Source organism: Amblyraja radiata, chromosome 39 (genome assembly GCF_010909765.2).
Source record: "Amblyraja radiata isolate CabotCenter1 chromosome 39, sAmbRad1.1.pri, whole genome shotgun sequence".
Lineage (NCBI taxonomy): Eukaryota > Metazoa > Chordata > Chondrichthyes > Rajiformes > Rajidae > Amblyraja > Amblyraja radiata.
This window is the reverse complement of record NC_045994.1, coordinates 8,150,421-8,166,544: the sequence shown is the minus strand read 5'-3', so window position 1 is coordinate 8,166,544 and position 16,124 is coordinate 8,150,421. Positions and strand designations below refer to the sequence as shown.

At 47.6% G+C, this 16,124-nt stretch overlaps 1 protein-coding gene across 1 annotated transcript; it reads left to right on the top strand.

Moving 5' to 3' along the window:
* Positions 1–887: 887 nt before the first annotated feature.
* LOC116967314 (matrix metalloproteinase-21-like) lies at positions 888–14,459 on the top strand. The gene is made up of 7 exons (XM_033013815.1): positions 888–1,031; positions 2,868–3,531; positions 4,320–4,459; positions 5,394–5,535; positions 7,579–7,836; positions 9,388–9,560; positions 14,163–14,459. The coding sequence occupies exons 1-7, from the start codon at positions 888–890 to the stop codon at positions 14,457–14,459; spliced, it is 1,818 nt and encodes a 605-aa protein (XP_032869706.1).
* Positions 14,460–16,124: the final 1,665 nt, after the last annotated feature.

Below are 16,124 nucleotides of genomic sequence, written 5' to 3'. Positions count from 1 at the left end.
TCAGAGAGAGTCTTTTGCATTTGACGTCATGATGGGAAGAGACTAAAAGTACCCTGATATCATTCAATACTCTGAGGACAAAAGGGAGGAAAGAACATGGGGTGGCACAGCGGTAGTGTTGCTGCCATAGTGCCAGGGACCCGGGTTCGATCCTGACCGCGGGTGCTGTCTGTGTGGAGTTTGTACGTTCCTCCCGTGATCTGCTCCGGTTTCCTCCCACACACCAAAGATGTACCAGCTTGTAGGTTATTTGGCTTTGGTAAAAAGTTGTAGATTATCCCTAGTGTGTAGGATAGTGGTAGTGTACGGGGTGATCGCTGGCCAGTTCGGATTCGCTGTGCCGAAGGGGCTGTTTCCACACTGTATAAGTGATAGGAGAAGAATTAGGCCAGTCGGCCCACCAAGTCTACTCCACCATTCATCATCTCTCCCTCCTAATTCAATTCTCCTGCCTTCTCCCCATAACCCCTGACACCTGTACTAATCAAAGTATCTGTAAATTACCTGGTGGTTGTCCTATGAAGTACTACATTTCTTACCTTTTAATACTAACAGTTCATTTATGCTTTAGAACATCCTGAAAGGAACAGGAAAGGTTAAATAGAAAAGCAGTTCTTCCTCAGCCACACAAGCATTCTGATGTTAATGAGATTTCCTGATTCAAGTCTTGGAGCCGGAAAGAATAACTTAAGGAAACTAATGACTTAAGCGTGCCGACCAGGCATAATGTGCCTCTGTGTCCTTTCATTGCAAGGATCGCCTACCTGAAAAATATTCTGTTCACCTGAATACTCAAGGGGGTGGAGTCAAGAGAGAGAGAGCTTCAATATAAAGGCTCATGAACACAGACATCTCACTGAATTCCTCCCTGGTTTCTCAGGGTAGACATGACCTGCCTTATTGTCTCCCTGATCATCGCTTGGATGTTGTGTAACTCGGCCGGCTCAGAGAGAGTCTTTCATTCCAGGGACCGTTCCGATGTAAAGGTGACACATGAGGCAAATTCCGTTGCTGGGGAGAGTTCTGCACAGGTAATGGACTTGTGTAAAACCGTGCTGGGCTAAAGCAGAACACAACTAACCCGGGATTAATCCAAATCTGTCTCTGGCGATCATGAGTGCATGTTACAGCCAGAGTAATAATACGGGTATGAGTTTTTAACTTTGCTGGTTAGTTTCAGTTTACTCTGGATGTTTTCAAGAGAGAGCTAGATAGGGCTCTTAAAAAATAGCGGAGTCAGGGGATATGGGGAGAACGCAGGAACGGGGTACTGATTGGGGATGATCAGCCATGATCACATTGAATGGCGGTGCTGGCTCAAAGTGCCAAATGGCCTACTCTTGCACCTATTGTCTATTGTCTATTGTCTATTTAGTTTAGAGATACAGCGCAGAAACAAGTCCTTTGGCCCACCATGTCCGCGTAGATGAGTGATCCCCGCACACTTACACTACCCTACACACACTAGGGACAATTTACAATCATACCAAACCAGTTAGCCTACGAAGCTGTATGTTTGCGTATGCGTGGGAGGAAACCAGAGATCCCGGAGAAAACCAACGCACTTCACGGGAAGAGCGTACAAACTCCGCACAGACAAGCACACGTAGACAGTCTCGAACCTGGGTCTCTGGCGCTGTGAGGCAGCTACACCACCACTGTGCCACCGTGCCAATTTTGCTGCAGGGGAAAGAGTAATGAGGGCTAATAAATCGGGTTGTGGATTGCGCTAATGTGGTGACAGAGAACCGCAGACTAAGCCTGAATGTAGAGACATGGAGTGATGACACCCAAGTTTCTGGAACTTCATCGATTATGTTACACTGCACACCCATTATTGCAACAGAAAATTGGATCTACTGTCAATGAAGTTAGACTTGTGGATAAGTATTTTATTCTGTTTGTTACCTAATTAAGTCTTTCTGTAAACTCCATTCCATAATCTAGACCTCGTTTCACTGTTAATCAAGTTTCCGTGTAATCTTGTCATCTAAGAATATAAAAAACTCTATCAAAGTTGCAAGCAGCGTATCAGCTTTGACTGGTCTCCTGGTGTGCACCAGTTTCAATAAATCGCCTGTTATTCGAACACCAACTCTGTGTGGCTTTTCCATTTTGGTCCAACAGTTTTCAGGTTGTTTGCAATGGACAATATTAACAGGTATCGCTTAGTATTTCAGTTTAGTTTTGAGATATAGCACAGAAAGTATAGGCCCTTTGGCTCCAAACTCAACAGATCAGGCAGGATTTGTGGAGGACGTGGATAGGCAACGTTTCGGGTTGGGACGCTTCTTCAGACTGATAATTGGTAATGTTTCAGGTTGGATCCGTTCTTCAGACCGATTTTCAGCACCGTTTTGTTGCTTCTCTTGCAGCCGATACTGCCACCTTGCTGAGTTTTTCCAGCATTTTCTGTTACTTAAACTGAAACCAGTCACTATGATCATTGAGGTAGGGCTGAAGATGTCCTGGTTGGGTTGCTCCTGGGCCTGGCCAAGCTGGCCATCCGTGAGTCAAGGCACCAGACATTGGAGGGCTCTACCCGAGCCGGCTGCCTGCCCCTTTTCCGGGGATACGTCCGTGCCCGGGTGCGGATGGAAAGGGAATACGCCCTGTCTACGGGCACCCTGAGGGAGTTCCGGGACTGCTGGGCACCGAGGGGGGTTGAATGTATCCTTGACAAGGATTGTAATATAATTGTTTAGCAGTTGCTTAGCATATTTGTTCGTCTTGTATTATGGTGGTGTTTTGTTTTATTGTATTGTCAATATTATTTTAATATTTGAATAAATATATTTGATTAAAAAAAAAAACAAAAAAAAAAAACTATGATCATTGACTAACACCCTCCCGTCTGCCCCAACTAGAGATTCCTTGCCAGGTATGGATGGATGAAACCTGTTGATTGGGAGGACTCTTCACGCGAAGAGGTGGCTGATGAAGACCCAGCTCCTCCTGACCTGATGAGCGCTGTAGGAGAGGACATTGAGGACTCGCACCAGATGGACGGGCCGCCAGACCAAAGTACCGAGATCCCAGGGTTTACACAGGCCTTGAGGATGTTCCAGGAAATCTATGGTCTGCCAGTCACTGGTGTGGTGGATGCAGCCACCAGAGAGGCCATGAATGTGCCAAGATGTGGAGTACCGGATCAGAAGACCCAGCCCAATGTCCCCGTGTCTCCTTACGCCACCGCCGGCACCAGCCAGACCCCCGAGAGAGACGCCAACGCGACGGGGAGCGTCCCTGTCCGCAGGAAACGGTTTCTCCACCGCTACTTCCGCGGCCAGAGGTCCAGGGGGAGGAGGATGGAGTTGGCCGACGGCAGAGTCTCCGGCCTGGCCTTCGGGAAGCGTCGGCTGAAGTGGCGCTTGCTGAGCGAGGGCTACAGCTCCCAGATGGCAGCGGGCGAGCAGAGAGCGGCCATCAGGTTGGCCTTCAGACTCTGGAGCGAGGTCACGCCCATAGACTTCGAGGAGGATCTGAGGTCCACGGCCTCGGTGGTGGACATCACACTAGGATTTGGAACAGGTAATGGCCTCCACTGCTTCCCAATGCCCCAAAGGAAATGGGATTGTGTAGGATTTATGTAAATGGGTTGAGGTGGGCCTTGAAGGGCTGAATGGCCAGTTCAGTGGATATTTTTTAAGGCAGATAGATAGATTTTTGATTTAAGGGATGTTCTTTTAGGAAGGAGATGAGGAGACATTTCTTTAGTCAGAGGGTGGTGAATCTGTGAAATTCCTTGCACAGAAGGCAGTGGAGGCCAAGTCTGTGTATACTTTTAAGGCAGAGATAGATAGATTCTTGATTAGTACAGGAACAAGGCAGCAGCTCCACAGCTATGCCTTTGTTTAGACAATAGACAATCGACAATAGACAATAGGTGCAGGAGTAGGCCATTTGGCCCTTCGAGCCAGCACCGCCATTCAATGTGATCATGGCTGATCATCCCCAATCAGTACCCCGTTCCTGCCTTCTCCCCATATCCCCTGACTCCGCTATTTTTAAGAGCCCTATCTAGCTCTCTCTTGAAAGCATCCAGAGAACCTGCCTCCACCGCCCTCTGAGGCAGAGAATTCCACAGACTCACCACTCTCTGTGAGAAAAAGTGTTTCCTCATCCCCGTTCTAAATGGCTTACCCCTTGTTCTTCCTTGAATGGGAGATTTTAGCCATTAATTATATTTGAAGTTTTCCCCACCCCAAAGTAAGACCCCAAACCGCAAACAGACAATGTGGAAATATTGGAGAGGGGGAGAGAGATAGAGAGAGAAATGTTGAGCAGATTAAGTTTAAATAGTGTTCTATTTCTGCCAGGCCGCCATTTAGGCTGTTCGCAGGTGTTTGACGGGGCTGGCCAGGAGGTGGCGCACTCATGGCAAAATGGAGTCATCCACTTCGATGATGATGAACACTTCACAGCCGTCAACAGCAACCAGGGAATCAACCTACTGCGGGTAAGCAGCAGGCAGCTTCAGTTTTAGTGGTACAGGCCCTTCAGCCCACTGAGTCCACACCGGCCAACAATCACCCCGTACACTAGTGTTATTCTACACACCAGGGACAATTTACAGAACCTGCATGTCATTGGAATGTGGGAGGAAACTGGAGAAAACCCACGCGGTCACAGGGAGAAGGTAAAACTCCGTACAGACTGTAGTCAGGATCGAACCTGGGTCTCTGGTGACTCTACCGTTGTGCCACTGTGCTGTCCCAGTTCATTGGCTGGGGTAGAAAGGAGGGGGTCGCATGGTGTTGGAGGGAATTTTGCGTTCAAGATCAAAACTGTCCAGTGGTTTGCAATCATCATTCAATAATCGCACTCGAGGGCCATTTCTTGCTCCCCTTCCACTCACTGTGGCCCCAGTTTCACCACTTCTGTTCAACCAACCAAATTCATGGAAAATGTATCAAAAAAGGAACTGCAGGTGCTGGTTTATCCCAACGATAGACACAAAATGTTGGAGTACCTCAGTGGGTCAGTCCGCATCTCCGGACCAAAGGAATAGGTGACGCTTCAGGTCGGAACCCTTCCCCAGGCTCCGACCTGAAACGTCACCTATTCCTTTTCTCCAGAGATGCTGCCTGACCCGCTGAGTTACTCCAGCATTTTGTGTCTATTATCAGGATGCATCACAGGTCTTTCGTAGACCACAAGAAATTGCAGAGAGTTTTGAATGTTTTGAATAATTCAATCATGGCTGATCTCTGACTCCTCATCTAATTTTTCTGCCTTCTCCCCATAACTCGTTCTAATCAAGAATTTGATTGTTTCTGCCTTAAAAATATCCACTGACTTGGCCTCCACAGACAGCCCTCTGTGGCAATGAGTTCCACTGATGAACTACCCTGTGACTGAAGAACTAACGAAGGTGGTGCGTGTTGTTGCAGGTGGCGGTACACGAGGTGGGCCATGTCCTGGGTCTGCCTCACATGTACAGCAGGGGGTCGGTGATGCAGGCCAACTACAGTGTGGAGGGCAGGGGCACGGAGCTGGACATGGCTGACAGGGCAGCCATCCAACAGCTGTACGGTGAGCAGCCTCCGCCGACGATGGGACCGTCTGCACAAGTTGGCAGCTTCCAAACAATGACCCAGTCTCTCAATGCCCTTCTGATGGAGGTGGTGAACTGCAGTCTAGTTTAGTTTAGTTTAGTTTGGAGATACAGTGCAGACACAGGCCAAGTCCGTGCCAAGCAGCGATCCCCGGGGGTGGGAGATTGCAACCTTCACGTGGTCCGCCCTGTTTCGACGAATGCAATCAACCCGGCGTGCACAATCAAATAAGATCAAATAGAACAACTTGTCCTACAACTTTAGGCTGTGCACGCCATACACAAGAAGAAGAAGCGATCCCCGCTAGCCTACGCTACCTTACACACACTAGGGACAATTTATAATTATGCCAAGCCAATTAACCTACAAACATGTACGTCTTTGGAGTGCTGGAGGAAAACGCAGATCGCGGAGAAAACCCGCGCAGGTCATGGGAAGAACGTACAAACTCCATACGGACAGCACCCATCGTCAGGATCGAACCCGGGTCTCTGGCGCTGTAATGCCCCTGTCCCACTTAGGAAACCTGAACGGAAACCTCTGGAGAATTTGCGCCCCGCCCAAGGTTTCCGTGCAGTTCCCGGAGGTTTTTGTCAGTCTCCCTACCTGCTTCCACTACCTGCAACCTCCGGCAACCACCTGCAACCTCCGGGAACCGCACGGAAACCTTGGGTGGGGCGCAAAGTCTCCAGAGGTTTCCGTTCAGGTTTCCTAAGTGGGACAGGGGCATTAGGCAGCAGTTCCACCGCTGAGCCACAGTTCCAAACAATTATTCAGTCCCTGAATGTCCTTCAGATGGAGGAATGGTGAACAGCAGTCATGAACAACTCTAGTCTATGTCAAGGTGCCACAGAGTGCAGGGAGGAACTGCAGATGCTGGTTTAAACCGAAGACAGACAAAAGAGGCTGGAGTAACTCAGCGGGTCAGGCAGCATCTCTGGAGGAATAGGAACTTTTCCTTTCCTTTTCCTATTTGTTATCTCCGCAGATGCTGCCTGACCCGCTGAGTTACTCCAGGCGTTTGTGTCAAAGTGCCAGAGGTCAAGCAGCACGGAAACAGGCCCTTTAACCCAAGGGCCATGCCAAGCAACGTGCCCATCTATGCTGGGCCTACTTGCCCGCGTTTAACCCACAATCTTCGAAACCTTTCCTATAGGGCACCACAGCTCAGTGGCACAACAGTAGAGCTGCTGCCTTACTGCGCCAGAGACCCAAGTTAGATCCTGACTAAGGATGCTGTCTGTACGGAGTTTGCACGTTCTCCCTGTGACCACATGGGTTTTCCCCGGGTGCTCCACTTTCCTCCCACATCCCAAAGACGTGCAGGTTTGTAGGTTAATTGTCTTCGGCAAAAATTGAAAATTGTCCCTAGTGTGTAGGATAGTGCTAGTGTATGGAGTGATCGCTGTTTGGCTCGGACTCGATGGGCCGAAGGGCCTGTTTCCGCGCTGTGTGTGTAAAGTAACTAAAGTGATCTATTCTGCCTGCACATGATCCATAGAAACATAGAAAATAGGTGCAGGAGGAGGCCATTCGGCCCTTCGAGCCAGCACCGCCATTCATTGTGATCATGGCTGATCGTCCCCTATCAATAACCCGTGTCTGCCTTCTCCCCATATCCCTTGACTCCACTAGCCCCTAGAGCTTTATCTAACTCTCTTTATCCATATCCGTATCTATCCATTCCCTGCATGTCCATATGCAAACCTAAAAGCCTCTTAGACTCCACTATTGCATCTGCTTCCACCACCACCACCACCCCTGTCAGTATGTTCCAGGCACCCACCACTGTGTAATTAAATGCCCCATGTACCCCCTTTAAATTTTCCACCTCTCAACATAACGCTCTGCCCCCCAGCAGTGAACGTTTCCACCCTGTTGCGTAGGTCCCAACGCTCTACCCAATGCATGCCTCTAGAAAGCTTTTCACAGTATCTCGGGACACGTGGCAATAAACGGAATAGCTTCACGCACGTGATTTTCGACCGTCTCTCAGCCGCATGCTCTGTCTCTGCCCCAGGGGTGTGCGAGGGGCCGTTCGACGCTGTCTTCGACTGGGTCCGCAGGGCCAGAGCACCGGACGGCAGGCTCACCCTGGCCTTCAACACCTACTTCTTCCGCGACGGCTGGTACTGGATGTACGAGAACCGCAACAACCGGACGCGGCACGGCGACCCGCTGCCCGTCTGCACCGGCTGGCACGGCATCCCCAGGCAGGGCATCGACGCCTTTGTGCACGTCTGCACTTGGTCGAAGGATGCCACCTACTTCTTCAAAGGTAGCCGATGCAACCATTCATCCTTTTATATCCGAAAACATTCCACGGTACTTCCTGAAGCCACTATCACCAGGAAATTCAGTTTATCCAGTTAGTTTATTGTCACGTGTACCGAGGTACAGTGAAAAGCTTTTGTTGCGAGCCAACTTGCAATACATGATTACAATCGAGCCATTCGCAGTGTATAGGTACATGATAAGGTAATAATGATTAGTGCAGGGTAAAGCCAGTAAAGTCAGATCAAAGTTAGTCCGTGGGTCTCTGATGAGGTAGATATTAATTCAACTGCTCCCTGGTTGCAGTAGGATGATTCAGTTACAAATTCAATGCCGACCAGTTATCTCCCCGTACACTTGCACTATCCTACACATTGGGGACAATTTACAATTTTTACCATAGCCTATCTTACAACGAGATAGCTTAGTTTAGAGTTTAGAGATACTGTGTGGAAACAGGCCATTTGGCCCACTGAGTCCATGCCGACCCTCAAATCCCATACACCAACACAAACACTACACACAAGGGACAAATTGCAATCTTTACCAAAGCCAATTAATCTATAACCCTGTATGGCTTTGGAGTGTGGGAGGAAACCAGAGCACCCGGAGAAAACCCACGCGGTCAGGGGAACAACACACACATGCTGGACACACACACACACATGTTAGACACACACAAATACCAGAGACACACACGCAAGACACATACTTCACACACACATACTTGACACACACACACACAAGACACACTCACACACACTAGACACACACACACACTAGACACACACATACACTAGACACACTCACACACACTAGACACACACTAGACACACTAGACACACATACACACACACACTACACACACACACGCACTAGACACATACACACTACACACACACTAGACACACACATACACTAGACACACTCACACACACTAGACACACTCTAGACACACACTAGACACACTAGACACACACACACACTACACACACACACGCACTAGACACATACACACTACACACACACTAGACACAAACACAAACACACACACACACACTAGACACACACACACACACTAGACACACTCACACACACTAGACACACACTAGACACACACACACACACACACTACACACACACACGCACTAGACACACACACACTACACACACACTAGACACACTCACTAGACACACACACACACTAGACACAAACACACACACACACACACACACACACACACACACACACACACACACACACACACACACACACACACACACACTACACACACTACACACACACACACACACACTACACACACACATGCACTAGACACATACACACTACACACACACTAGACACACACATACACTAGACACACTCACACACACTAGACATACACTAGACACACTAGACACACACACACACTACACACACACACGCACTAGACACACACACACACACACACACACACACACACACACACACACACACACACACACACACACACACACACACAGAGTCTTGAATTTCCCAGCATCTGTTCTGCAGGAACCCAGTACTGGAGATACGACAACATCAACGACCGTGCCTACACACAGGACCCGCACGGCGTCAGCTTTCCCAAGCTCATCTCCAGCGGGTTCCCCGGCATCACCGGACCGATTAACGCGGCCTTCTTCGACCGGCGTGACCAGTGCGTCTACTTCTTCAAGGACAGCACGGTGAGAATCGTTCCTCTGCCTCCCCGTGACTAGGCCTCTCTCTCCCCCTGCAGTCACTGGCCTGCAGCAGGGATGGGTCTTCACCAAATAGTGATGGTTTATTCAAACTAATCACACTGAAACCGCTGACTACACATATTTCCTTTAAGAGGTCATAAGGTCATAAGTGATAGGAACTGCATTAGGCCATTCGGCCCATCAAGTCTACTCCACCATTCAACCGTGGCTGATCTACCTCTCCCTTCTAACCCCAATTCTCCTGCCTTCTCCCCATAACTCCTGACACCCGTACTAATCAAGAATACCTTTAAACGCCTGCAGCCCGCTGTCATTTCAGAACCTACTTGTACTCCAGCATTGGGTTTGTATGTTAATTACTAGAGGTACATTAACGATGATCCATTTAGTGCACAGTTCATGTGACAAATGCAAGAACCAACACTGACATTCAAAGTAAGCAACATAGCTTAATGATGTGTAATATGATCCAAGCAGGTCTCGCCTGCTGAGATTTAGTCAGTCAATCACAGAGGAACAGTGGCTCAGCAGTAGAGTTGCTGCCTTACAGCGCCAGAGACCTGGGTTCCATCCTGACCACGGGTGCTGCCTGTACGGAGTTTGCACGTTCTCCCTGGGACCACGTGGGTTTTCTCCGGGTGCTCCGGTTCCCTCTCGCGCTCCAAAGACGTGCAGCTTTGTAGTTTGCGCAGGAAGGAACTGCAGATGCTGGCTTACACCGAAGATAGACACAAAATGCTGGAGTTACTCAGTGGGACAGGCAGCGTCTATGGAGAGAAGGAATGGGTGATGTTACGACCCCGAAACCCAATCCAGGATTTGTAGGTTAAATGGCTTCGGAAAAAATTGAAAATTGTAAATTGTCCCTAATGTTTGGGATAGTGCGAATGTACGGGATCGCTGGTCAGCGTGGACTGAAAGACATAGAAACATAGAAAATTGTAAATTGTTCCTAACGCATGGGATAGAAACATAGAAAATAGGTGCAGGAGTAGGCCATTCGGCCCTTCAAGCTTGCACCGCCATTCAATATGATCATGGCTGATCATCCAACTCAGTATCCCGTCCCTGCCTTCTCTCCATACCCCCTGATCCCTTTAGCCACAAAGGCCACATCTAACTCCCTCTTAAATATAGCCAATGAACTGGCCTCAACTACCTTCTGTGGCAGAGAATTCCACAGATTCACCACTCTCTGTGTGAAAAATGTTTTCCTCATCTCGGTCCTAAAAGATTTCCCCCTTATCCTTAAACTGTGACCCCTTGTTCTGGACTTCCCCAACATCAGGAATAATCTTCCTGCATCTAGCCTGTCCAACCCCTTAAGAATTTTGTAAGTTTCTATAAGATCTCCCCATAATCTTCTAAATTCTAGCGAGTTCAAGCCGAGTAAATTTCCACGTTGCATCTCTAAACTAAACTAAAAAAACGAAGCAAAAAACAATTTTCAATGCACATTTTAGAAATTTAATGTTTCTGAAAGAGCAGATATGAAGTAGATTAAAGGCCGACCAGTGATCACCCGTTCACACTAGTTCCACGTTGTTCCACTTTCGCATCCACTCCCCACACTCTAGGGGCAATTTACAGAGACCTATTAACTTACAAACCCACACATCTAATGGAAGTTGGAGGAAACTGGAGCACCCAGAGAAAACCCATGCGGTCATAGGGAAAACATGCAAACTCCGCACAGACAGCACACGAGGTCAGGATCGAACCCGGGTCTCTGGCGTTGTGAGGCGGGAGCTCTATCTGTGTTTAAACATTTCCTCAAGGCAAATAGAAACATAGAAACATAGAAATTAGGTGCAGGAGTAGGCCATTCGGCCCTTCGAGCCTGCACCGCCATTCAATATGATCATGGCTAATCATCCAACTCAGTATCCCGTACCTGCCTTCTCTCCATACCCTCTGATCCCCTTAGCCACAAGGGCCACATCTAACTCCCTCTTAAATATAGCCAATGAACTGGCCTCGACTACCCTCTGTGGCAGAGAGTTCCAGAGATTCACCACTCTCTGTGTGAAAAAAGTTCTTCTCTTCTCGGTTTTAAAGGATTTCCCCCTTATCCTTAAGCTGTGACCCCTGGTCCTGGACTTCCCCAACATCGGGAGCAATCTTCCTGCATCTAGCCTGTCCAACCCCTTAAGAATTTTGTAAGTTTCTATAAGATCCCCTCTCAATCTCCTAAATTCTAGAGAGTATAAACCAAGTCTATCCAGTCTTTCTTCATAAGACAGTCCTGACATCCCAGGAATCAGTCTGGTGAACCTTCTCTGCACTCCCTCTATGGCAATAATGTCCTTCCTCAGATTTGGAGACCAAAACTGTACACAATACTCCAGGTGTGGTCTCACCAAGACCCTGTACAACTGCAGTAGAACCTCCCTGCTCCTATACTCAAATCCTTTTGCTATGAAAGCTAACATACCATTCGCTTTCTTCACTGCCTGCTGCACCTGCATGCCCACTTTCAATGACTGGTGTACCATGACACCCAGGTCTCGCTGCATCTCCCCTTTTCCTAGTCGGCCACCATTTAGATAATAGTCTGCTTTCCTGTTTTTGCCACCAAAATGGATAACCTCACATTTATCCACATTATACTGCATCTGCCAAACATTTGCCCACTCACCCAGCCTATCCAAGTCACCTTGCAGTCTCCTAGCATCCTCCTCACAGCTAACACTGCCCCCCAGCTTAGTGTCATCCGCAAACTTGGAGATATTGCCTTCAATTCCCTCATCCAGATCATTAATATATATTGTAAATAGCTGGGGTCCCAGCACTGAGCCTTGCGGTACCCCACTAGTCACTGCCTGCCCTTGTGAAAAGGACCCGTTTACTCCTACTCTTTGCTTCCTGTTTGCCAGCCAGTTCTCTATCCACATCAATACTGAACCCCCAATGCCGTGTGCTTTAAGTTTGTAAACTAATCTCTTATGTGGGACCTTGTCGAAAGCCTTCTGGAAGTCCAGATACACCACATCCACTGGTTCTCCCCTATCCACGCTACTAGTTACATCCTCGAAAAATTCTATAAGATTCGTCAGACATGATTTACCTTTTGTAAATCCATGCTGACTTTGTCCAATGATTTCACCACTTTCCAAATGTGCTGCTATCCCATCTTTAATAACTGACTCTAGCAGTTTCCCCACTACCGATGTTAGACTAACTGGTCTGTAATTCCCCGTTTTCTCTCTCCCTCCCTTCTTAAAAAGTGGGGTTACGTTTGCTACCCGCCAATCCTCAGGAACTACTCCAGAATCTAAAGAGTTTTGAAAGATTATTACTAATGCATCCACTATTTCTGGAGCTACTTCCTTAAGTACTCTGGGATGCAGCCTATCTGGCCCTGGGGATTTATCGGCCTTTAATCCATTTAATTTACCCAACACCACTTCCCGGCTAACCTGGATTTCACTCAATTCCTCCAACTCCTTTGACCCGCGGTCCCCTGCTATTTCCGGCAGATTATTTATGTCTTCCTTAGTGAAGACGGAACCAAAGTAGTTATTCAATTGGTCCGCCATATCCTTGTTCCCCATGATCAACTCACCCGTTTCTGACTGCAAGGGACCTACATTTGTTTTAACTAATCTCTTTCTTTTCACATATCTATAAAACTTTTGCAGTCAGTTTTTATGTTCCCTGCCAGTTTTCTTTCATAATCTATTTTTCCTTTCCTAATTAAGCCCTTTGTCCTCCTCTGCTGGTCTCTGAATTTCTCCCAGTCCTCCGGTATGCTGCTTTTTCTGGCTAATTTGTACGCATCATCCTTCGCTTTGATACTATCCCTGATTTCCCTTGTTATCCACGGATGCACTACCTTCCCTGATTTATTCTTTTGCCAAACTGGGATGAACAATTTTTGTAGTTCATCCATGCAGTCTTTAAATGTCTTCCATTGCATATCCACCGTCAACCCTTTTAGAATTAATTGCCAGTCAATCTTGGCCAATTCACGTCTCATACCCTCAAAGTTACCTTTCTTTAAGTTCAGAACCATTGTTTCTGAATTAACAATGTCACTCTCCATCCTAATGAAGAACTCAACCATATTATGGTCACTCTTGCCCAAGGGGGCACGTACAACAAGACTGCTAACTAACCCTTCCTCATTACTCAATACCCAGTCTAAAATAGCCTGCTCTCTCGTTGGTTCCTCTACATGTTGATTTAGATAACTATCCCGCATACATTCCAAAAAATCCTCTTCCTCAGCACCCCTGCCAATTTGATTCACCCAATCTATATGTAGATTGAAGTCACCCATTATAAATGTTCTCATATCTCATAAAGTCATAAGGTTATCAGGAATAGTAGACTGAGGCCATGCAGCCCATCAAGTCTACGCTGATCTATCTCTCTCTCCTAACCCCATACTGCTGCCTTCTCCCCATAACCTCTGACACCCATACTAATCAAGAATCTATCTATCCCTGTCTTAAAAATATCCATTGACTTGGCCTCCACAGCCTATGGCAAAGAATTCCACAGAATCACCATCCCATGACTAAAGACATTTCTCCTCATCTCCTTCCTAAACGAACGTCCTTTACATTCTGGTCCCAACAGGTCACGGCGTTTAATGTCAACACTAACCAGAGGGTCGCTGGATTCCCTAAAAGGATCATAGACGTCTACCCACCGCTGGACCCAGGAGACCATCCCTTGGGTAACCTGGATGCTGTGTACTACTCCTACACCTACAGGGCTGTTTTCTTCTTCAAGGGGCTCTATTTCTGGAGGGTGGTGGGCCGGCGTGAGCGAGGGGCCAGCCCCGGCCTGCCGTACAATGGGTTGTGGCCAAGACGCAGGGTCAGCGAGCAGTGGGTGGACATCTGCAACGTCCGCCCGCCCACCAACACGTGAGGCCGGAAGCGTAGCCTGCGCGGGGAGAGCGCTGGAGAGGGAAGGCATGAAGAGAGAGGGATGGAGGGAAATCTAATTCTTGCATCGGACGGCGTCAGGAGATGGGAGGAGGAGACCGCCTTGATCTCGTTTAGTTTAGTTTAGTTTAGTTTAGTTTAGTTTAGAGATACAGCGTGGAAACAGGCCCACCGGCCCACTGAGTTGTAGCGGACCAGTGATTCCCACACATTAACACCATCCTACACACACTAGGGACAATTTACACATGCACTGAGCCAATTAGTCTACATACGTCTTCGGAATGTGGGAGGAATCCAAACGACTTTGAAAAAACCTATGTGTTCCCATCCCCCACCTCTTCCCCGCCTCACACAATTGCTGTCTCGGTATTTACCATTTAGTTTAGTTTAGAAATAACTTTTTAAAATTTCAAAATAGACTTTATTCAAGTAATAAATATATACAATACATGAACCGTGCGAAAAATTAATCCGACATTTTCGGAGGCTATACAAATTGTTCAATACAGTTTATACATTTTTTCAAATTCCACAAAACTGTCCCCCACCCGTGCCACTCATGTGGCCCCTGTCCAAGTAATAAATATATATAATGTGTGAACCATTAGTTTAGAGATACAGCGCGGAAACAGATCCTTCAGTCTAATGAGTCCACACCAACCATCGATCCCCGCACATTAATGCTATTCTACACACACTAGGGACAATTTCCACATATAGGCTGTGGGCCGAGCATCAACAATGTGTCTCAAATCAACTTCCGTGAACCACGTCTCGGAACTACATGAAATTTTGCACAGATTTAGATGAAATATAATTGAGAAGGAAGTCATAACTCGTCAGTGCCAAAGGTTGCACATCAATTAATTAAAAAAATTAGAAAGTGAGATCGAAAAAGTAAGCGCCATCTAGTGTCCAATGCCCACATTATACCATGGGGAGTCTATTTCCGTGTTGCATAGAAACATAGAACATAGAAACATAGAAAATAGGTGCAGGAGTAGGCCATTCGGCCCTTCGAGCCTGCACCGCCATTCAATATGATCATGGCTGATCATCCAACTCAGTATCCTGTACCTGCCTTCTCTCCATAGTTTAGTCTATTGCAGTCTATTTAAACCATATATTATTATACCATCTATATATATATATATGACTTGTGAATATGACTGTAATCATATATAATTATGTATAATTATATTATATAAAAATAATATAATTAATATAATTGTGTGTGTTTTTTGAATGAGACTGCCGCAGAGGTCCAGCTCCTGAACCAGTCTAATTAATGGGTGCGGGCAGTCCTTCTGGGTTCCCCCGTTTACTGAATCCCACTAACTGCCAGACTGAGGCAGTGTCAGGCTGGGGGAAGGCTAAGGCATCTTCCACTGAGAGGAAAATTCCTAACTCCTAACTCGCCCCCCTTCCAGAGCTGCCCATGGCTGGAGCTGGTGCCGGAGCTGCTTTGGGACGGGCAGCGGGCTCTGTATGTGTGGCCGCTCAGTTAGTCGACCTCGGCCAGCATGCCCTTCTGGATCATCGTGGTGATGGTGGTGGGGAGCAGCACTGCCTTGCACACCCGCCTTCAGCACGTACATAGCGCCGGCTCCATCAGTCCGCCCGCACGCTCGTTGCAACAACGGCC